Here is a 24,117-nt window from a genome sequence, read left to right as displayed (position 1 = left end):
TCCATGATGGTGAACATGGATCCATCTCTCTATCCCCATACACTTGCCTGCCCTTATACTCCCATCCATCTACTCTGATCTTCCTTTGTGAAGCATGTTGAGATCTTCAGATGGTTGGTGGCTGAAAAATCTGCAATATTTTCAACTGTCCTGTCCCCCACTATGACCCTGCCCTATACACAGGCCCTTGATGTACTACATCCCCTCCAGCAGAACCTGGATCCTTTGTTATGCTGGGTCAGAAGTAGGACTTGAAGTTTTTAGAACAAAAGGTTTTTTTCATTGAAAAACCAGTGTTTTACTGAATTCTCTGTGATAGTCTGTCACCATTAGCTACACTGTCTAGTCTGTATGACAATTTTAGTGATTTCTTTGTCTACGCTTTTTTCAAAATCATCATGGACATTTTTCATTTACCATTCTTTAACAAACGAAATATTTCAATAACAATTTCTATCAAAATGTCAATACAAAAATCTCATGGAACAACAAAGGTGGGCCCATTTTAGACTCCTGCAGCAAAACCAACTCGGCATTTCAAATATTTTTGTGAAACTGGTCCCCCCACCCCATTTTTCCCACCAGCTCCAGCCAGTAGGTTGGCCCACACCCAGCCCACCCTGTGAAAATAACAGTCAGCCTAAAGAAAGGTGGGCTCTCTCCAGAAGGACTGACTCTGCAGAGAACTCATACACTATGGCAGCATCCAGGGGCCCCAGTTGCTAGATGGTTTACAAACATCTTTGCCCCAAAGATCCAGGGTGAAATCCTGGCTCAGTTGAAACCAGTGACAGAACACCAGTTGTTCTATGTTAGATAATTACATGTCACACACCCCCCCATTAACAAAGTCTTTATACGTACACCTCACAAGTCCCCTCTGAGGCAGGGCTATTATCCTTATATGCAGGTGAGGAACTAAGACCCAGAGAGACCACACAATGCAGAGACAGAGCCCTCTGGAGTCTTAGACTAGCCCCTGGCCCATCCCTTGCTCTGCTTCCTTCAGTGGAGCCAGTCTAACAAGGCATGTGACAAAAATTCAGTGGTGGGGGCCACCTTTGGTAGAGAAACAGGCAAACAGGTTTTTTTGGCTTATGGAGAATTAAAAAAAAGTCATGGAAAAAATTTCAAGTTGAACCAAAAATTACTCAAATTCATAAGATGTTTCGGCATTGCCAAATCTGCATTTTTTTTCTCCCCACTGAAGAAAAGTTTTGTACAAAAAGGTTTCAGCTCTGCTTTGGTCTACAATTGTCAGCTAATGGGCTGCTCTGGGAAGATTCCGAGAACCTTTGGCCCTTCTTTGACGGTCCTCGCTATGGACATCCCAGGTTTAGTGCATTTCACCAGCATTCGCTTTACTCACCCCAGCCGATGAGGGTGTACCACCAGAAATACCTCTTGTCAGAGATGAAGGTGAACAGCAGCAGTGTTTGCAGGTACATCCCCTCTACGAGGAGCCAGTAGAAGTTGGCCAGCACGGAGTACTGGAAGAAGGCAATGGCCACTTTGCAGTTCACCTAGCGAGGGAGAAAGGAAAAGGTTCATATGGGCTCTTCTCTGAGCCTGTTCACCAGCAGGTTGATGCAAGAGCACCAGGCCAGCCCCGGAAGGAGCCAACCCCATCTGCTGAGCACCCTCTTACCGTTGACATGGTACAGTGATTGATGGATTCATCCGCGAAGAGCACGGAGTCTTTGATGAACACGGCAGCTCCCCGCATTATGAAGGAGGAGAAGAAGTTGATGTGGATGGAATTCCTGGTGCAGTGAAGCTTCCTACAGAAAGAAGAGGATCCCAGTGGTTTGGAGCGGGCTCTGCATTCTTTGTGGCAAACAGATACATGGTCGGTGGTGGGCTTGCCATGGCCTTCAACCTAAAGGTGCAATTCAGCACAGCCCACGGGAGCTTGTGGAGCTGCCCCAGGGATGAATTTGACATGAAATGTGATTGAGATGGATACAAAACCGAGGGCCATTACTTCATAGAATTTAAGGCCAGAAGGGACCATTAGATCATTCAGTGCGACCTCCTGCATAGCAGAGGCCATTACATGTCACCTCGCTCCCCATGTACTGAGCCCAATGACATTAGCTAAAGCATTCCAGTCCTCACAACATTGAGCAGTTGTGCGGCGCCAGCAGAGACCTGGGAATGGACTAGGTGAGATATATCTGATGATCCCCACAGTCAATCCATGCCCCAGGCTGCAGAGGAAGGTGCCCTTCCCCCTCTCTCCCCCAATATCCCTCCATTCTGCTCTGGGGAAAATTCCTCCTGACCCCAGATCTAGCAGCTCAATTTGCCCCGATCATGCGAGCATGACCCAGCCAGGCAAAGGATTTTCTGAACCATCTCAGAGCACTGGCCCACGCCGTCTGGTGTCCTGTTGCCAGCCGTGGCCAACCCTTGATTCTTCAGAGGAAGGCCAAAAAAAACCCAGACACCTGTGGCCCATTGTGCATGGGATGGGGAGTGTAAGCCTGTGGGACTCGCCCCTGCAGCACCTCCTGCTGGTCATATCAGGGAATTAGCTCCAGCGTCCTGGAGTGCCCCCTGCAGGCTGGTGATCCACCTTACTGCTGGCCCCTGCATCCCTCTCGGACCCGGTGCCCTGTTATCTGGGGTGCTGCCCCCTGGCAGTAACCTCTAAGTCTTAGGCCCTCCCCTCCCCAGGGAACCCCCACCCATTATCCCCACCTCGCCTCAGTATACGGCTACTGCCAGTCATCATCTAGCCCTGCACCCTGGGGCAGGCTGCAGTATCAGCCACTCATCACTGGCAAGGAGGGTTTGGACCTGCTGCCTTTGCCTACCCCTGGGCTGCCCTCTGCAACCACCAGTACTTATTAGCCCAATGCTAGGCAGCAGCCTGGGGCTTTCCAGGCTGGAGCTCCCCAGCTCCTCTGCCTTTCTCCAGCCCTGCTCCACTCAGGCACCCTGTCTCTAGCTCCTGCAGCCAGGCCCTTCTCCCTCCACAGGCAGAGAGAGACTGTTTGCTTGAGCTCCTGGCTCAGGCCTTTATAGGGCCACCTGGGCCCTAACTGGTGCGTGGCCCCAGCTGAGCCTGCTTCCCACTCAGCCTGGGCTGTTCTCCCAGCCCTCCAGCCCTCTCCCAGGGCTGGTTTTAACCCTGTCAGAGCTGGAGCAGGTATCCACCCTGCTACAGGAGGAGGAATCCTTCCTGATCCCTGCAAGTTCCCAGTCGTCACCTGCAGACCTTGTCTAAGCAAGTGCATCTCTACTGACTGCAAAAGGTGCCACCCCACTTACTGCAGGGTGGAATTGGATCCAGCAAGAGCAAAGGAGATGGTTGTTATTGCTGATCCCAGGGCCTCCTTCTAGTACTCCCCTTTGCGCAATAGGACGTCCACTTTGCCATTCTTGGTTTCCAGTTGATACACAGTGGCGAAATCAAAATGGGAAAAGAATAGTGCCCAACGGGACTGTCTTTGATTCAGGGCTTTGGTCTTGTATAAATAGTCAAGGTTCTTGTGGTATGCGTATAACTATATTGGATACTGCCCCCCTCCTCCATCCCCCTTGAGGTAGCGGCATCATTCCTCAAAGCTGAACTTGATTGTGAGTAGTTCTTTGTTGAGAATCTTGTATTTTTTTCCAGGAGGACAGCTTCAGAGAGTAATAGGCAAATAGATGCAGTAGGTGTTGGGGCCTATGGCTCCAGGAAAGTGCTGCCTCAAAAGCCACATTCGATGCATCAGCTTCTACTACAAATGAGCAGGGTGGCTCTACATGTACCACTGTGGGACCCTCAATGAAAGCAGCTTTGAATCACTAGAAAGAGAGCTGAGCCTCAGATATCCAGGTGAACTTGGCAGGCATTCAGAAGAGGGCCATCAGGGGTGGTATGTGCCTCAAGAAGTCTGAGATAAAGCACTGATAAAAGGTTGTGAAGCCTGTAAATCATCGTACCTCTGACACTCCATGGGGGCACGCAGGCATGGATAACCTCTCTCTTTTTGGGATCTATTGGATGCCCTTCTAGGATGTACCTAGAAACACCAGGGATGTCTAGTCAAATGAGTAGGTCTCAGGTTTGGTGCACAGGCCATGTTGCTGGAGCTTCTCTGGTATGGCCCAGATATGCTGGTCAGTCTGTTTTAGTCCTCTGAGAAGATGAGACTATCATCCCCGTAGGCTACCACTAGGCTCTTGGTCTAGAATATCCTTGAATATGTTGTTAATGAAGTGCTGAAAAGTAGCTGGGGCATTAGTGAGGCCAAATGGCATGACTGAATATTCAAAGTGTCCATGGCGTGTTTGGAAGGTGGTCTTCCACTTGTCTCTTGCTCGGATGTGTACTAAATTGTAGGCCCCTCAAAGATTCTGCTTGGTGAACACCTGAGCAGATCATACGTGGTCCAGCAGTTCCAAGATTAGTGGCAGAGGTTACCAGTCTCAAATCATCACTTGGTTTAGCGCTTGGTAGTCTACTCGTAGACCTTAAGGTCAGAAGGGACAATCATGATCATGTAGTCTGAGCTTCTGCACTTTGCAGGCCAGAGAACCTCATCCACCCACTCCTGTAATAGACCTCTAACCTCTGGATGAGATACCAAAGTCCTCAAATCATGGTTTAAAGACTTCAAGTTACAGTGAATTCACCATTTATACTAGTTTAAACCTGCAAGTGACCCATGCTCCATTTAGTGGAGGAAGGCGATAAACCCTCAGGCTCTCTGCCAATCCAACCCAGGGGAAAATTCCTTCCTGACCCCAAATATGGCGATCAGTTAGACCTCGAGCATCTGGGCAAGCCCCAGCAGCCAGATACCTGGGAAAGAACAGTATCTCTGACAGGAGATGTTCAGTGACAGCTGAATCCCTTAGCTAGGTTCTCCTGGATATACCAACAGAGGACTATGAATTCCAGCTCTGACATCACATAGATCCAGCCATATGGAACTTTGGCTGTGGGCTGCAAGTCTATTGGACAGTTGCAGTCTCAATATGGGAACTGTGCATCTGCATTTCTTTTTTCAAAGATGTTGGCATAATCTTGATATTTTTTAGGAACATGGAGGGTCATTCCTGAGGAGCATATACTCTGGCTGATGACTGTGGTATGGGGTCCAGACAATGCTTGGGTTGCTGTTGTCTGGCAATGAGACCCAGGGTCCCGGGATTTGTGGTCCACAGTGCAGAGGCAGACCTGCCTGCAGCATGCAGAAGAGAAGATAACCTTTTGCTCTCAGACGGATGCATGGATTGGTTATGCCAGCCAGGTTATGCCAAAGTTCAAAGGGGAATGAGGGCAATGGATTATACTAAACTGCAATATTTCTTGGTTCCCCTGTATCACAGCCTCTGTTCACAGTGACATGGTCTCCTGAGTCACTGGTCCTGAGGACAGGAGGGTCCCATCTATTGTCACCACAAAACCAGGTGTGGTTTCTGTTGGGACAAGAATTCACAGAGCCCAGGCCATCTCTGCATTCATGAAGCTGTCAATGATGGCCCACTGTGGGAGAATTCTCTGGGCCTTGCCTGGGATATACAGCTGAACCAGCTGCTAGTGGTGTGGTGAGTCTTAGTGACCCAGGACAGGTCCCAGACAGAGTTTGGGAGGCATTCCAAGGGGTAGCTCTGAGGTTTCGTGCAGGTCTAGCCCACCTACAGGGCCTGGGCTCATTTGTTCCTGACCCCTGCTGAGTAAGGGTTCTTAAGGGACATAAAGCAAGTGTGAGGCACCCTTACCATAGTAACAGAATAGATTGTTGAGGCAGAAGAACCATGATGATGTGACAGTCAGCCACCTTCAGGTCAGGTCCACTTGCATAGCCTCAGGATTCTCGTCTGGAGGTGTTGGAGTGGGACCGCGCTTCTCCTCTCTTCGCTCATGCAGCCAGTTATCAATGTGAACAGTCAAGTCCATGAATGCAGTTAAGTCTGTGGCAGCCTTCACCTGAGCTAACACATTTGATCTCTTCATTGAGCCCTGCCCTGAACTGGCACATCTGGGCTGCCCCATACCACTCGGTACATTCAGTAAGCTGAGGAAACCAAATGGCATATGTGGTGGCCGGCCTTGAAATGGCAGCTGTGGCTGAGTGGGTGAGATGGAGGTTGTAAAAGATGGTAGAGAAGGCTCTTAGGAAGGCATTTGCTTTGCTGCCCTGCTCCAGTAAGGGAGAGGCCCAGTTTAAGGCAGGCCCAGTGAAGGGTTAAAATCCATGTGCATTTTATATATCAACCACTCCATTGGTATATGGATTGTGCCAGCTCTTTTTCAGACCCAAAGTCCAGAGTTTGGTCATGAGACCAGAGGCCTAGCAAATAGTGATTAGCTAAGAGAAAGCTGGGTAAACAGATAATTTTGTTTTGCTAAAATAGATCTGGTCAGCAAATTACCAAGTGTTGCAGCTAAGAACTAAATAATTGTGTCTTATTCAGAGTTGCAAATTGAACAAAGGATCCCTGTTCCTATTGTGTCAGTCTCTTCTGTAGGGAACGTTCTTCCCACAGATCCAACCTGAGTTTATGAAAAGTTGGCACATGTCAGTATAAGAAATGGCAGCCTTCCACCTCCTTCCCAGGGACCAATGCCTGCCTTAAGACATAAGGGGACAATCTTTATTGCCATATACTTTCACTGTTTCTTTGCTTTAACCCCTAGGAATGTACCCGTTGGACAATCAAAGGAGTTGCTCCATTCCTATGGACCCCAAATCAGAATTCAACATAGATATTTTATACTAATAACATTTTATCAAAGTATTAATTAAAAGTTAACTTGCTAACTTGAGACCATGGGCGGAGACATTATGTAACCTTTTAACCATTGGCTAATGTGCTATCTTGTCTTGCTGCAAAACCTATCCCGGGGTGTGGAACTGCCTACCCCGTCACTTTCCCCCAACCATGGAAAATCTATATATTCTATTGTAATCAATTGATTGACAGTGTCTCTGAGCCTAATAAGCCAAGTGACACTCCGCCAGTGCTGTGTGTAATAAACTCCTATGCTTGGCCTCTACACGGTGTGAATTTATGTCCTTCAGTTTGGGGGCTCGTCCGGGATTCAAGTTTGTGAGCTGATTGAGGATCTGAGACTGAAATCCAAAGAGAGGTGAGTATGTTTACTTTACCACCTCATTAGGCCAGGGATAGAAGTCTTTCATCCCCTTTCAGACACATCTTGTTTCCTTTTTCAATTTGTGTGAAGGACCTTAGACACGTGTAGTCCAAGCAGAGGGGTTGAATAAGGGTACCACTTGGGAGGGAAGACTTGTGCAAGAGGGTCATGTACTGTTTAAACAACTAAGGGGTGTGTTACGGAGGACTTGAATAACCCACCAGCAAACGATTGGCTGTGAGTTAAGCCCAGGACTGGCTGGGTACGCAAGCGGTAGGCAGTGCAAACTGGTGGTCCATTTCCTCATTGCACGTAACATTGCAAGTCCTAGGGGAGTGCCCCCCGCCCCCAAGGTGTGTAACGTACATGCTTTCAAATAGCATAAAGTCTCCAGTCAATAAGTCCGGCATGTGTGTGTAACTGAAGACACATGAGGTATTAAAAAGGTGGGGAGACGTCCTCATAAAATTCAAGGCTGTGGAGAGTTGAGACCATAGCATAAAAAGGGGGGAAAGTAACTCCTCATATAGGCTGACAAGCATTTAGGGGGGGAAGACGCAATTTCCCTTCAAGGTCAGCAGCCGGGGTGTCGAAATACCCATGGCGTTAAAAGGGGGAGGCAATAATCAGTCCTCGAGAGTACTTGGAATATAAACATGTCAAAACTCGGCAGGCAGCAGCTACAAAAGCAAACTACTCTGCAGCCGGACCAGAGACAGATCTGGTTACTTGGTGGAGTCATCAGAAATGTGACAAAACAAACAAAGCAGTAATAGTTATATTGGATATTCTTAACATAAAGAAGAAAGAAACTGCAACTTTAAGATCTCAAAACCAGGCTCTGAAAGATAAGAGCCTGTGCTCTAAAATATGTAACTGTCTGGAAATTGGAAAAGATCCCAGAAAAAAAGAATCACCTTGCCTGGGACACACCTCCAGACTGGGAGGAGGAGAGCACACTCCTGGCATTTGCCAGCCAACTGCTCCACCAATTAACTATCTGTGGGAAAACTCAGCAGCACAAAGCAAAGGGGAGGAATCAGAAACACACACACCCCCCATACATTTCTTCGCATGACAGGCCAAATTTGAGCACCCACAGAGATAATAAAGGAGCACCACAAGGATTAATTGCCCCAGGGGAGCAAGTACAGCGTATGGCTCCAATCAAAACACAGCTAAGGAGGTTCAGAAATGTTAATGCGGAGGGTGAACCAGTAAGGGGACGTAGAATAGAAACAACTGAAACCTATCGTCCCTTCACCCCAGGAAAACAGGCACTACTGTCTAATTTACCCGAACTCAAGCGTGATAACAAGAATACTGAGTTCTGGGGCAAGCTGGATGGCCTGACTAAAATACATGGCCTCCATAGGAAGGACGTTCACATCCTGATCAACTGCAGGTGCCCCAGGGATGTGTGGGAGAACCTAGATAATACATGGAAGACAAGGCGCTGGGCTGAAGATCATAACCCCAACCCAGCGGGAGGGGATCAGGCTGAAGAACCAGCAGGAATCCCAAACCCAGACGCAGACACTGTACCAGAATCTGTTGTTCTAGGAGCCAAGACCACTAACTGGGGGGCTCTGCAGTCTGTGGTTCAGCAGAAGGGGGAGTCTGCCATGTCCTATGCTGAAAAGAAATGGAATGCATTCCGAGCTTATTAAGGTCTGGAGAATATAACATCCAGAGACCATGATGTATTCCTTCAAATCCTAAAGGAAGGGCTGTCTGCAGATCACCAAGCAGTCCTGGCATTAGGCATCTCAGTGGGAAAGACATACTCAGCAGTAATGAAATGGGCCACAGAAGTAGAAAACAGAAAAAAGTGGAAGGTAGCAGCAACCACAGCCTCCAAGGAAATTGTAGCAGTTCATGCAGTCAGAACCACTACCTGCTTCACTTGCAATAAGCCTGAACATCTGGCATGTAACTGTAAAAATAAAAATAAAATCAAAACATGCAGTAATTGTAAAAGGAGCTCAGGGGAGTAATCAACCCCAGAGCTAGCTGCATTAAATGAGCCAAAGAGTCCAAACAGGAAAGATCATCTCAGAATATAGCCATGATTGCCAGTAACAGGGTAATAATACCAGAGTTGGGGGGAGTCCAGTAGAAACCCTGTGTTCCCTTCACCGGAAGTGTGGGCAACAGATAAACAAGGGTGTGGTCTAGTAAACATGAAGCCTATATCTGTAAAAGGACCCACTCACAAAGCCCACAGGCAGGACCCAGTTAAACTGGAAGCCTTGGAGGCAGTTAAAAATATAGTAACTAATTTGGAATCTAGAGGGGTGATTAGAAAAACCACCTCCACAACTAACTCCCCAATTTGGCCCGTCAAGAAGCCAGACGGGACCTGGAGATTAACTATAGACTACGCCAGTGGTCCTCAACCTTTTTGCGGCCAGTAGCACATTCATGTTTTCAGAAGAGTGTGGCGGGCGCCAACAATATTTCAAAGCTTATTTTGTATTTGTACATTAAATAATATGAAAAACATCATATTTAATATTACATAATATATGAATCCATAAGATAAAAAGGGTAATTTTACATGTAAAAGGTATTAATTAAATTATTCGGCAATTACTCTTTCACCTTACCATGTGAATTTGCTCTTTTTTATCTACCTGTAAGAAAAATTAAGGGGTTTTTACAAAATAAATATCATAAACAGTTTTCATCTTATTTATTTAAAAAAAGTAAAACATTGTTGAACTGCTGGTCCAAATATATTTATTATTCTTACTTTAACATAGAATGAAGCCTGCAGCCCTGGAGTTCTCTGTTCCCGGCAGGGGCAGGGCTGTGGTTTCTCTCCAGCTTAAGCCGCGGCCCCGTGCCTGCCGGGGACCAAGAACACCGGTGCCTGCAGCCCCAGAGAAGCCGGAGAGAAGCCGCAGCCCCACGTCTGCCAGGGACAGAGACCACCGGTGCCCGCAGCCTGCAACCCCAGAGTTCTCGGTCCCCAGCAGGCGCGGGGCCGCGGCTTCTCTCCCCTGCTGGGCACTAGACGGGCACACATAAATGCTCTGGTGGGCGCCATGGCGCCCACGGGCACCACGTTGGGGACCACTGGACTACACCCACCTTAACCGGGTGACTCCAAAGGCACATCCTATTGTGGCAAGCCCTGCCACTATTCTAACACCAGGACACTCAGTATTTTCAGTCCTGGATGTAGCTAATGGATTTTGGAGTATTCCCCTTGCAAAAGAGAGCCAGGAAAAAATTGCGTTTACAGCAGAAGACCAGCAGTACACTTGGACTCGAGTACCTCATGGGTTCCATAATTCTCCCTCCATCTTCCACAGGGCAATGGCAGAAGTAATAGCACGAGTGCCTTTGGAAGGGGATACTGTAATACTGCAGTATGCAGATGACTTGCTAACTGCCAGTTCTAATAAAAAGGACCATTTAAAAACCCTGAACAGACTGTTCATGTATCTTCGCAAGGCAGGATTTAAATTAAGCCCTAAAAAAGCTCAGTTGCAACAGCAGCAGGTTTTATACCGAGGGCATAACATCTCCAAGGGAGAAAAGGCACTCACAGTAGACAGAAAGCAGGCAATTTTAGGGTTAAAAAAACCACGGACAGTTAAGGAAGTCCGGAAGATCCTGGGACTCCTTAATTTCTGTAGACGCTACATACCGGAGTACTCAGAGATGGTGGAACCAATTCAAAACCTCACTAGAGGGGGAAAGCCTGCAAATGAGTTAGTAATATGGGGCACAGAACAAGAAGAGGCATTTATAAAAATAAAACAGGCTTTAGCCTCTGCCCCCAGCCTGCCCCCACCGGATATGGGAAAGCCGCTCCCCCTTTACTGCAGCCGCAGGGGGACCCAGCTGTGCTAACCCAGCTTCATGGAGACAGACAGTGTCCGGTAGCATATACCTATCTACCATAAGACCCCCTGTATCCCAGGAATTACCGGAGTGCCTAGCAGCTCTAAATTGTGCTACCGGGGCTGTGAAAGCTTGTGAATCATACACGCTCACAGGGAAACTAGTGCTCCATACACCCATTAATCTCCTCAACACCGGGCGACTAAGATCTGTAACAAATGCCCGCAGGAGTCAGTGGGAATCAACATTGTGCTTGCAAAACCCTAACTTCTCCATAGTAAAAAACAAGGAAATAAATGTAGCCGAATGTCTAAACATAGATGGAGAGGCACACAAATGCCTTATAGATAGAAAAGAGGAAGTGTTGGGAAAAAAATTTAAAAAGCCATTAGAGAATCCAGATATAGTTTTGTATGTAAATGGATCAAGCAAGTATAAAATGGAGTGCCACACACCGGATGGGCAGTGGTACTCAGTGATGGGACAGTGATAGCATCAGGTCAGATGGAAGGATCAAAGTCAGCCCAAGAAGCAGAGCTAACAGCCCTCACAGAAGCTTTGAGAGTGGGGGAAGGCAAGAAGCTCACTGTATACACAGACAGCAGATATGCATTTGGCGTAGTGCCTGACTACATGGACCTGTGGTCACGCAGGGGTTTTATAACAACTAACTAGCCAATTAATAATATAAAAGCAGTTCTAACAGAAGCTGCCAAACTACCATCAAAACTAGCAGCAGTAAAAATAAAAGCACACAATAAAATCTCAAGTAAAGAACAAAAAGGAAATTTAAACATGCCAAAGAAATTGCACAAGCAAGTCCTATTAAAGTTTGTGCAGCTAGAGTGCCAGAAGAGGAGGTAAATTTAAAAAGGCTGCATGCAGCCATCAGCCCAGAAGAGACAAGTAAATTGGAAGAACAAGGCTGTATATATAAAAATCACCTCCTGCGCCGGGGGGAGGAGCTAGTAGCCCCAGAGTGCATACGGGCTCTACTGCTCCATGCCATCCACTCTCCAGCTCATCTGGGGTGGAGACAAATGAGGGCCGCCCTGGAATACTGGTGGTGGCCAGCCATAAAAAAGACGCTTTACAATTTCTCAAAAGATGTGTGACATGTGCACAAGTGAATGTGGGTAAAAGGAAAAAGGTGCCTCTGAATCACCAACCACAACCAGAGGGACCGTGGCAAAATTTGCAAATTGATTTTACTGGACCCTTGCCACAAAGCAGAAAGTACACTTACATTTTGGTAAGTGTTAACACTTTTACCCAATAGGTAAAAGCATTCTCAACCAAGAACTGTACTGCTACCACAGTAGCCCAAATCCTAGCAGAAAAAAATAATACCCAGATGGGGTTTGCCACTGTCAATAAACTCTAACCAAAGAACTCACGTTACAGGGTGAGTAATGAAGGAGGCATGGAAGGCGCTAGGACTAAAGCAAAGATTCCATATACCATACCACCTTGAAAGCTCGGGAATGGTGAAAAGAATGAACAAAACAATGAAAACAGCCTTAACAAACACAGTACTGGATACAGGAAAAGAATGCGCTCGTATGCTTCCTGCTGTATTGTATCAAATCAGGGGCAGCCCAAATAGGCTAACTCAACTGACACCCTTTGAGCTAATGACAAGAAGAGCAATAAAAATCCCTAGCACTGTAATCCTCCCTGCGGGGGCGGGCAGGGCTTTTTGCAGACAGGTTGCAGAACTACATCAAGGCATTGGACAGAAAGTTAAAAGATTTAAACAACCAAGTGAAGGAAAACCAAACCCAGCTGAATCATAATAGCAGTCTGGACAAACCTGCATTTAAAGCTGGGAATTTGGTAATGTCACATTTACCCAGAAGTTAAAGAAAATGTAAAGCCAAAATAGCAAGAGCCTATGAGGGTCCTTCTGACTACTAATACATGTGCAAAGATTGGGGGGGAAATTGAGAACATTTTGGTGTCACCAAAATCAGTTAAAATTGTTTCAAATCAGCATCTGTCAATACTAACAATGTTTCCACAAGTGTCTCCACAGGTAAACAATAAGAGGTGAAAGAGAAAGGACTGCAGGGTGACCAGGACAACCAGAACGACCATGGGGAGGCTTCTGCTGTGGCTCCTGCTGTCCCTGTGGTGCATGAGGAAGGACGCAAGTAGTGTGCCATGTGTGAAGGGAACTACAAAGTCTTGGGCTATCCCCCATTTGAACACAATTACATGACATATTGCCACGATGGCTTGCGAGGAAACACACAGATCTCGATACTGGAATTTGTGTGGGATTTTGTGGGAAAAAAACCAAACACTCATGAAATATTATGTGCCAATTATACTGACCTGGTACCAGTTGAGGTTGGGCCTACTGAATCAGGATGTGGCTTACCACTTAAAGCATGGATGAAGGCAACCCCAAAGGCATGGCATACATTTGTTAAACGATGGCCCAAGTTAGAATGTCCACGACTGGTAACAATTAACCGGGTTATCAGAGACAGAGTGGAACCACCCAACTGTGTGTCATGCCCTGAACAAATCCCTGTTCCAAAACCAGGATTGATAATGATAGGACCAGCCCTGCCGGTCCTCACCTCGGTGGTATTCCACACTTACAGAGTTGAGGTGCATATTCCTTTAAAGGAAGTAAACAGACAATGTGCAAAGATCAGGCCTCGAATGAGTAGAAACATTACTAGCCTAACAAACTAAATTGGTGAGCGCTTAACTAGACAGAAGAGGGATTACTAAATACCCTTGCAGGATGGTTTGGTGCAGGAAATTCTGTGTATGTTGTGTATTTGGTTGTCATGGTTTTTGTTCCTATGGCAACTGAGTTAGATTATTAGGGATAGGCTGGGTACATTAAAATTGGTATATTTGACTTCATGGTTAGGGAACCCTAGGGTCAAGAGAAGGGACTGAAGGGTTGAAATCCATGTGCATTTTATATAACAACCTGGTATATGGATTGTGCCAGCTCTTTCTCAGACCCAAAGTCTAGAGTTTGGTCAAGAGACCAGAGGCCTACCAAATAGTGATTAGCTAAGAGAAAGCTGGGTAAACAGATAATCTTGTTTTGCTAAAATAGGCCTGGTCAGCAAATTGCCAAGTGTTGCAGCTAAGAACTAAATAATTGTGTCTTATTCAGAGTTGCAAATTGAACAAAGGATCCCTGTTCCTATTGTGTCAGTCTCTTCTGTAGGGAATGTTCTTCCCACAGATCCAACCTTGAGTTTATGAATAGTTGGTACATGTCAGTATAAGATATGGCAGCCTCCCACCTCCCTTCCCAGGGACCAATGCCTGCCTTAAGACATAAAGGGGACAATCTTTATTGCCATATACTTCCACTGTTTCTTTGCTTTAACCCTTAGGAATGTACCTGTTGGACAATCAAAGGAGTTGCTCCATTCCTATGGACCCCAAATCAGAATTCAACATAGATATTTTGTACTGATAACATTTTATCAAAGTATTAATTAAAGTTAACTTGCTAACTTGAGACCATGGGCGGAGACATTATGTAACCTTTTAACCATTGGCTAATGTGCTATCTTGTCTTGCTGCAAAACCTATCCCAGGGTGTGGAACTGCCTACCCCGTCACTTTCCCCCAACCATGGAAAATCTATATATTCTATTGTAATCAATTAATTGACTGTCTCTGAGCCTAATAAGCCAGGTGACACTCCGCCAGCGCTGTGTGTAATAAACTCCTCTGCTTGGCCTCTACACGGTGTGGATTTATGTCCTTCACCCAGTCTAAGGCATCTCCCAACAGTAGCCTTATCACCCTCCCCACCTTGGCCTGTTCAATGGGGAAGGCCTTAGGACAAAATATGAAGAGGAAGCGGACTGGTTTATGATGCCTCTGAACTTCTGCTGGTCCCTGTCAAAGTGTTCAGGCAAAGGTGTGGTGGGGCCTTGTTCCGGGGACAGGCTAGTGCCCCGAGCTTGGAATGCAGCATTTCCCACCTGCACATGGGTTACCTGGTCACACCAAATTTTATTTTCTGACAACATCTGCATCATTCAAGCACGTGGAGCCTGATTTTCTGCCTATATATAAACAATCCACTCTGGCATATCCAGAGACCCTTAGGCTTGTCTGGGCGCTGAAATGCCTTCTTTCCTCGCCAGGGCGTTGGATGCAGTAGGGTTAGATGGTCTGTGCCAGCTGTCAGAGCCAGGTCATGGGCCGCCGGCCTCTTGGCTAGAGCCAGAGTCAGACATCAGGAATCAGAGTCGTGGGTCAGCATGGGATCAGGAACAGAATCTGGAGTTGAGGCCAAGTCAGGAGCCAAGAGTCAGGGCCAGGAGGTAAAGGCGAGGTCACAAACCAGAAGTCAGAAGCAGACGACAAAGCCGAGTCAGAAACCGGGTATCAGAGCCAGGAGGGAAAAGCCAGCCTCAGGAACCAGAGTGAGGAAGCTAGGTCTGTAGCAGCAACTAGCTGGGGATCCACCTAGTTGCACAAACTTCCTGTATCCTCCCCAGGCTTAAATAGTATGTCCAGGCCAATCAGCAATCAGGAATGTCCTGTCAGTAGGCCCACACGACCTGCTCAGTGTGTCCACTGCCACAGCTGTTAGGTGCTGGCATGGAGATGGTTGCTGCCCAGGATTCTGCAACCCCATGTTCTTGACCTGCTGCTCCTTACAAGGGATGAGGAGGAGACTTTTCCTAGGGGCAGGTTACCTTCCTCTCAAGCAGCTGCTTCTAGCCCTGTTGAAGACAAGACCCTAGCCTAGATGGACACTGGTCCAGATTCCACTGCCACACCCCAGATTCCTAAGCAGTCCCTCAAACTGTATCCTGTTTCCTGGCTTGCCCTTGTCTATCAAGGCTCTTTGTCAGAAATCACCCAGCCTTCTCCTCCCTTAGTTTCTTTTCCTGGGGAATACCTGGGGCATAAGTGCTAGATGCCATTAATAATTCCACCGTATAAGCAAGCTTGGAGGGGAAAAATTGCTAAGTTAATTTTTAGATCTATACCCAGGGGGCTTGAACTCCCAGCCTTTATAGCAAGAGGGCAGTTGTATCCGCACAAGGCCTCAACACTGGATAGCTCTGGTTGCTAATTAGCAACAAGATGCAAGTCTGTTAGCCCACTGCTACAACAGACAGAGCACTATGAGGACAGAATCATTCAAACATTGCCCATGAAAGTTGCAGAGTTCAGGGCACATCTGTTCCCCTGGAGGCTGTTTCGCAGAGGGGCTTCACTTCTTCAACTAGAACTGAGAAGAAAAACATGAATTTCTTTCATCTCTGACGTGATGCGAGTGACTGACGCTTGGCAGTGCCAGGCTAACGCCAGCTGGGTCTGCATGAGGTGGCAACAGGAGCTACTCACATGACTCTGAATAAGAAACAAATTCCAGATTCCACTTCTACAGACTGTCCCATCTAAGCTGGGCAGTGCTATTTGGGGATTTATTATTATTCAAATAGCATCTAAGTGAATTGTGTCTGAGTCCACCTACCTGCACCTCCTGCCATCATGGAGACGAGCGAGAAATGCTGCCAGATCTGAACGCTGGAGTTCACCTGCACTTTGCACTGGGGTGAATGACAGCTCCAAGGGCAGGTCAGGGGAGAATGGGGCCCTTTGTAGCCAGTGCATCTTGGCCTTTGTATAGAGAGGAAGGGCTCATCTTGCACATACTTAGGGTCTTGGAGGAGCTTGGACTGGAGCAGTTAGCCCAGGGCCTCGTTTGCACCACCGTGGCCATGCTGCTATTTGTAGCCTGTTAGCTCAGTCAAAGCTAGCATGTGTATGTCTCCCCAAGCTGGAGAGTATCCCCCCGGCTCCAGTATAGATGGACCTTGACCCTGCAGCAGATGGGAGCAACTAGGGTGCCAGAACGGGGGGGACAGGTGGCCATGGCCCCACCACTTTTAAAACCCTTTTTTACTGGCCGTAAGGGAGATTGATGGGGAGAGGGGGCAGAGAGGAGTGAGCAGGGAGGATGGGGCAGTGCAGGGGTGGGGCCACAATTCAGGCAACAGTAGCCCTCCCACTTTAAGGAAGCTTCCCCTGCTCCTGGGAGCAACCTGTGACTGCAACCAAGCCACGACTACCACCTGGACTCAGCAGCCAGCAGACTCAATGTGCCCGCTCTGTATCTGTGCATTGGTGGGTCAAATGGGGGGCAAATTCCCCTTTGTCTGTAAGCACCCCTGCTTCCTCCCATCCGTAAGGGTCTCCTCCACCTCTCACATTCTCCCCACGCTCCCATGGGCTCCAATCCACCTGCTATAGCCGCTGCTCCAGTTGGCTCCTGTTGCTTCATGGCAAACCCCTGGACCCCAGAGGCTGTAAGCAGCTGGGACCTGGATCTGGCCTGGCAGCAGGCAGGGTGCTCAGCTACCTCCTGCCCTCCCACAGTGCACGGAGCGGCTGGGGCCACAGCCCTACCTGAAGCAGGAGAAGATGCTGATGGCCAGGACCAGAGCAGCCAGGGAGGTGGAGTAGCCGCAGGTGTAAAGCACCTTCACAGTGGCAAAATAGGCCCCCTGGAAGAGAAAGGCACAGCTGAGTTAGCAGGTCAGCGCGGCAGTGCCAGGCAGCTGTGCAGGCACTAGGGCATGGCCGTGCAGCCGGGAGCACCACTGACCCTTTGGACATGCTGCTCCCTGACACGCAGTGGGGTGGAGAGGTGCGGTGGGGCGGGGTGGAGGGAACATGCTGCTGACAGACTTTGGGTCCTGCTGTATTCATGCCATCATCTATGAGGATCCCAGGGGACCTGGCCTGCCCCCTAGAGCCCCCAGCAAACCACCCACCAGCCCCAGGGGACCCGGCCTGCCACAGACCCCAGCTCACCACCCACCAGCCCCAGGGGACCCAGCCTGCCCCAGAGAGACCCCAGCTAACCATCCACCAGCCCCAGGGGACCCGGCCTGCCCCAGAGAGACCCCAGCTAACCACCCACCAGCCCCAGGGGACCCGGCCTGCCCCAGAGAGACCCCAGCTAACCACCCACCAGCCCCAGGGGACCCGGCCTGCCCCAGAGAGACCCCAGCTCACCACCCACCAGCCCCAGGGGACCCGGCCTGCCCCAGAGAGACCCCAGCTCACCACCCACCAGCCCCAGGGGACCCAGCCTGCCCCAGACCCCAGCTCACCACCCACCAGCACCAGGGGACCTGGCCTGCCCCAGAGAGACCCCAGCTAACCACCCACCAGCCCCAGGGGACCCGGCCTGCCCCAGAGAGACCCCAGCTAACCATCCACCAGCCCCAGGGACCCAGCCTGCCCCAGAGAGACCCCCGCTCACCACCCACCAGCCCCAGGGGACCCGGCCTGCCCCAGAGAGACCCCAGCTAACCATCCACCAGCCCCAGGGGACCCGGCCTGCCCCAGAGAGACCCCAGCTCCCCCCCCACCCGCCCCAGGGGACCCGAGCTGCCCACGAGAGCCCCCAGCTAACCCTCCCCCAGCCTCCGGAACCCCAGCCTGCCCCCTAGAAACGCCTGCAACTCAGCCACCAGCCCCCGAGGCCCCGGCCTGCCCCAGAGAGACCCCAGCTAACCAACCACCAGCCCCAGGGGACCCGGCCTGCCCCAGAGAGACCCCAGCTAACCACCCACCAGCCCCAGGGACCTGGCCTGCCCCAGAGAGACCCCAGCTAACCAGCCACCAGCCCCAGGGGACCCGGCCTGCCCCAGAGACCCCAGCTAACCACCCACCAGCCCCAGGGGACCCGGCCTGCCCCAGAGAGACCCCAGCTCACCACCCACCAGCCCCAGGGGACCCGGCCTGCCCCAGAGAGACCCCAGCTCACCACCCACCAGCCCCAGGGGATCCGAGCTGGCTGCTCACTAGAGACCCCAGCTAACCAGCCACCAGCCTCAGGAAACCCAGCCTGCCCCCTAGAAACTCCGGCAAATCAGCCACCAGCCCCAGAGGACCCGGCCTGCCCCAGAGAGACCCCAGCTAACCATCCACCAGCCCCAGCAGACCTGGCCTGCCCCAGTTAGTGGAGCTCAGTTTGGTGCTGATGTGGGCTCTCATCAGTGTTTAATTAAATCTAGGCTGCTTCATTTTTAACCAATTCTTCCACAAAGTGGCAAACCCCAGAGCCCCCTGCACAGCCTTGCAATGGGGATACCAGCCCCTGTCCCACTCCCCAGCAGTGCCTTGCAATGGGGATACCAGCCCCCGTCCCACTCCCCAGCAGTGCCTTGCAATGGGGATACCAGCCCCCGTCCCACTCCCCAGCAGTGCCTTGCAATGGGGATACCAGCCCCCGTCCCACTCCCCAGCAGTGCCTTGCAATGGGGATACCAGCCCCCGTCCCACTCCCCAGCAGTGCCTTGCAATGGGGATACCAGCCCCCGTCCCACTCCCCAGCAGTGCCTTGCAATGGGGATACCAGCCCCTGTCCCACTCCCCAGCAGTGCCTTGCAATGGGGATACCAGCCCCCGTCCCACTCCCCAGCAATGCCTTGCAATGGGGATACCAGCCCCCGTCCCACTCCCCAGCAGTGCCTTGCAATGGGGATACCATCCCCCGTCCCACTCCCCAGCAGTGCCTTGCAATGGGGATACCATCCCCCGTCCCACTCCCCAGCAGTGCCTTGCAATGGGGATACCAGCCCCCGTCCCACTCCCCAGCAGTGCCATGAACAGGGGATACCAGCCCACCCGCCACTCCCCAGCAGTGCCTTGCAATGGGGATACCAGCCCCCGTCCCACTCCCCAGCAGTGCCTTGCAATGGGGATACCAGCCCCCGTCCCACTCCCTGGCATAGTCTTGCTTCACTTGCCTTGGCTTCTGTGTCCTTATTGCTGCCATTCAGCTCGCAGGTGTAGTACGGGGGGCTGGGGCTGCTCCAGCCGGACTCTGTGCAGTTCCTGCGTATCAACACTGCATCGACAAAGTGAAGCTCTTACAAGGACCTTTCCCTCAACCTCCTTGCCAGCACCCAGATCCTGCCCCGGCCCCCAACCCTCTGCCCCAGCACCCAGGCTGCACTGTAGTGTTTCTGTTCTAAGGGGCTCCGATATCAGTTTCTGGTTCTCAGCCATGCCCCGAGGCTTGAAGCTGGGGGGCCCATCCTGGATGCCTGGCGCTGACAACCCTGCTGTAACTGGAGAAGAGGGATTTGGAGGGCACTCGACGCCCCTCCTGCCCAGCAGCATGGTGCGGTGGGCAATAGCATGGGGTACTCTGACCAGAACTGCCTTCCCCAATGAGGCCTTCAAATAGGGGAGTCACCACTGCCAATGCGAGAGGGGCTAGGGCCCCATGGGGCAGGACATCAGCTACAGGAGTCGGGACGTCCCAGACCACTCAGCACTGGCCTAACCCTGCTCCAGCTGGTGGCACTGGGAACAGTAAAGCCAATGCCGAGAGCTTTTGGGAATCCCACCCAGCACAGAAGAACTAGACTGGAGGTCATCACACAGCCCTCCGTGTAATGCCTAGGGATTAGCCCCAACATACAGCATAGATACATCCCAAAGACCATTTCGTCACAGCCTCAGTTGCTGGTAAGATTCTCAGCGAGTCTCTATCTCAGCTGACCCGTCCCAGGCCTACTCTCTGACCCAAGGCAAATGGTTATCAAAACCCCGGAGCATTAATAAATTATACTCATTTGCCCCTGTGGCCAATCAGTCAGTTTTCTTTGTGCTCTGACAATGCTGAAACGAGTGCACTCAGAACCCCGCTTGGCTGCAGTCAAAGCCCAATAAGGGACTCTTGCTTTGCTACCAGGAAAGAATAGCTTTGAAATAATGATTATATCTGATTTGTATCTAGCACTTCTCAGCAGTAGATCCCACAGGGCTTTGCCAAGGAGATCAGCATCATTATCCTCATTTTACAGATGGGGAAACTGAGGCACAGAGCAAGGAAGTGATTCGCCTAGCAGCAGAACCAGGAATAGAACTCAAGCTTGCTGTGCCCCAGGCCAACATTCACTCCACTAGGCCCCACTGCTGCCTACAGGTAACTGTTTTAAGGTGCAGGCCCAGGGCCCGGCTGCCCATCAGTGCAGCTGCCTGGAGCCAGAGAGCCACACTGCACACGTCAGGGGATGTGTGCATTGCACCAGGCTGAGAGGAAGCAGAAGAGCTTTGCTCTCTGGTGGCCTTTACATCGGACCTTCCTACCCCCAACTCACTATGATGATGGTGTTTGGAATTACCTCCTTCTGCCCTGGCCGCTGCCCCTTTAAGGTGGGCTGAAATTTGAGAGGCCTTCCCAGAGAGGTGCGGGGAACTGGGCTGGCACTGCTAGGGCCCAGTGCAACTGGCAGCCTCTCCACTGTCCACTGCAAGTGTCCGGCTCCTAACGGTGCCCAGCACCCCAGAGTGTTCAGGGCTAGAGTGTGCCCTAATTGACTCCAAGGGGTGACTTGATCCCATGACAGCCTCTTCCTGGGGCCCTCTCTCTCTCCCTCTGTGTCTCTCGCTCTGTCCAGAAGGGTCACTCCACCTGCAGGCAGACAGAGGGAGGAGCCCTCTCCTTCACTAGGGCAGTCCCTGTGAGTGGGCTGCTGAGTGGCTAGACAGCCCCTTTCCAGGTATCAACAGTGGGAAAGGCCTGGCTAGTTAGGGGGCTGGCAGGATTAGAGATCCCACTTCTTCTTCCAGCCCAGGAGAAGAGGGGTGCCGGGGAGAAAGACAGGGGTGCATGCTGCAGCGGCAGAGACTCAGAGCTGGGGGACTGATGCTAGAAGCACCCTGTGGGCCTGCTCCACATGGCGCCACAAGCCAGAATCAGCCAGAGCCCAAAGGAGAGGAGACACCTGACTGTCGGATGGATGCTGAAGGGGCACTTGTGCTGTGCCTCTGCTGATGAAGGTGGGCTGAGTCCTGAGTCCCTGCCCTCCCCAAGGGCAATAGGAGCAGCCTCTGCTAGAACTGAGCAAATCACTGATTGAAATGTTTTATTCAATCAGAAACTGAAACAGCCAAAGCGAAGTTTTTCGGCTTTTCAAAAATATTCTTCCATTTTTTTTCTAGTCACTGAATTCCTCCTGAATTCGGGAACAGTTTCATAGCCTTTAAAATGCATTTTTGTGCAAATTTACTATTTGCTGAAAACAATTCACCCCCCAGCTCTAGTTTCCATCCCCAGCAAGAGAAGGGAGTGAGGAACCAGCTACTCGAGCACAGAGGCCCCAGCACAGTGGCTTTGAAGGATACCGGCCCCTTTACTAGAGGGCTGTGGGGTGCCAGCACTGCACCTTGAGATTTCTTGAATACTTGAAGGATCTCTTGACAGGTCACTGCTTGGGACTGGCCAACTGACACCGCTGCCAGCAGCTGACGCCATCCCACTCCTCGAACAGCCTGGGAGAACCAAGAACAACGTTAGCATTGGGGTGGAAATGAGCAAGTCACCATGTGGCATCCGGAGAGTGTAGCTATCATTTGGTGGGGACCAAGGCAAGTCACCCCCAAAAAGAAAGGGGTCTCTCATCCGCTGCCCCTCCCTGGCCTCCCCTCATCAGAACGCAGCCCCCCACCTGCAGAGAGGTTACCCAGCCGCAGTTCCCTACTCCCAGTCAGTAAAGGAGAAATTTCACACCAGATCCTCTGATAGGTGTTAGAAATGAAACCATTGATGCGTCAACGTGCTGTCATTCAAAGTGAAAGCCAGGCAGGTGAGGCTGCAGCAGCCTCAGAATTCGGATGGTGGCTGCCCATCTCTGCAGTGGGGTCCATTGCTCTATAAGAGGAGCAGCTGCACTGTAGCAAGCTAGTCTTTAAAGATTTGATCCCCCTGGCTCCTTCCTCATCTATGCAACCCCACTGTGGGAATTAGGACGCATTCAGTGCAGGGGGTGTGCAGCAGACTGGATCATTCACCTGTGCAATGAGGATTCCTAACTCCATAGGAAGCCAGACAAAATACAGATTCCCTAAAGCCAACCGAAATAAATTCTGCTCAAAGGAGCAGTCATTTCTTTCTTGAAGTCTGACAACAGCTGGATTGGCTAAGTCAGGGTCATGCAGCCCTTGACAATCACCCAATAGTCCACCCTGTACAATACCAAGTATTGTTATTCCCCATCATACCACTGGAGGCACTGAGACCCAGCAGTTAAGTGACTGTCCCAACACCACACAACTCAGTGGCAGAGCCAGGACTAGAACTGAGGAGTTTGTACCTGCCACTGTTACACATATTCAGCTAGACCATGGCTCTGAGGTGGAAAACAGCTTCCTGTTTGCAAAGGAAAGGGAAGTCATGCAGTCAAATAGGGTTCCTCCTAACAGCTAAGCTACAAGATTCCCCAAGATCACATTCACTTTCCTATAGGTCCTCTGTGTTGGCTGGGTTTGGTCTCATTTGATTGGCACTAAGAATAATTCTGTCCTACTTGTTTGATACCATGGTTACCACTGACAATGTGTGGCCTCTCATGCTCTTTACACTACATAAATAATGTGAAGAAACCATAGTGTACAGCTGGGTCCACATAACCATATGCACCAGAGCTGTGTGAAAAGCAATGTCTCTGTCCTGGGAGAAATTCTAATATCTCAACAGTTTTTGGTCCCAGAACAGGGCAAAATGAAACAGTAAAACTTTCCATGGAACAAAGTGCTCAGAAAAAATTTAATTCACAAATGACAAAAATAGTTGTACACAGTATAGTTGTAGTTGTGTCAGTGCCCGGATATTAAAGAGACAAGGTGAGTTAGGTGACATCTTTTATTGGAGCAACTCCTGTTGGTGAGAGGACAAGCTTTCCACCACACAGAGCTCTTTTGGGGTCTGGGCCTGGAAAAGGACTCTCAGCATTACAGTTTATGACTTATTACAACAATCTGTAACCCTTTAACCCTCATTTTGTCCTATGACTGCAGAGGTGTAAATGGACCTTGAATGGGCCCTTACAATACCTGCTAACTATTTATGCTAAACCAGCTGTTCCACCTTGCACTACAATCCCAGGTCCTTTTCTGCAGAACTGCTGCTTAGCCAATCGGTCCTCAGCCTGTAGCAGTGCCTGGGATTCTTCCATCCTACGTGCAGGACTCTGCACTTGTCCTTGTTGAACCTCATCAGGTTTCTTTTGGCCCAATCCTCCAATTTGTCTAGGTCACTCTGAACTCTATCCCTACCCTCCAGTGTATCTACCTCTCCTCAGTTTAGTGTCATCTGCGAACTTGCTGAGGGTGCAATTCATTACCATCAT

General features: G+C 50.1%; 1 protein-coding gene across 1 annotated transcript; it reads right to left on the bottom strand.

The window, feature by feature from the left end:
• Positions 1–1,361: 1,361 nt before the first annotated feature.
• LOC120384953 (pituitary adenylate cyclase-activating polypeptide type I receptor-like) lies at positions 1,362–24,117 on the bottom strand. Its single transcript, XM_039504053.1, has 6 exons — positions 24,112–24,117; positions 22,156–22,261; positions 19,726–19,826; positions 17,372–17,469; positions 1,649–1,781; positions 1,362–1,523 (listed from the first exon to the last, which is right to left on the bottom strand). The coding sequence occupies exons 1-6, from the start codon at positions 24,115–24,117 to the stop codon at positions 1,362–1,364; spliced, it is 606 nt and encodes a 201-aa protein (XP_039359987.1).

The sequence above is a fragment of the Mauremys reevesii genome, linkage group 17, assembly GCF_016161935.1.
Source record: "Mauremys reevesii isolate NIE-2019 linkage group 17, ASM1616193v1, whole genome shotgun sequence".
Taxonomy (NCBI): Eukaryota; Metazoa; Chordata; order Testudines; family Geoemydidae; genus Mauremys; species Mauremys reevesii.
Note: the sequence above shows the minus strand (reverse complement) of the source record. Positions and strands in the feature narration are given on the sequence as shown.

Bases quoted from the DNA above. Each gene is read 5' to 3' on its own strand.
- LOC120384953 (XM_039504053.1), bottom strand. The intron at 17,470-19,725 runs GCAAGTGAAGCA...TTTCTCTTCCAG, and splicing joins ATAAGGACACAGAAGCCAAG to GGGGCCTATTTTGCCACTGT. The intron at 1,524-1,648 runs GTAAGAGGGTGC...CTCCCTCGCTAG, and splicing joins ATCACTGTACCATGTCAACG to GTGAACTGCAAAGTGGCCAT.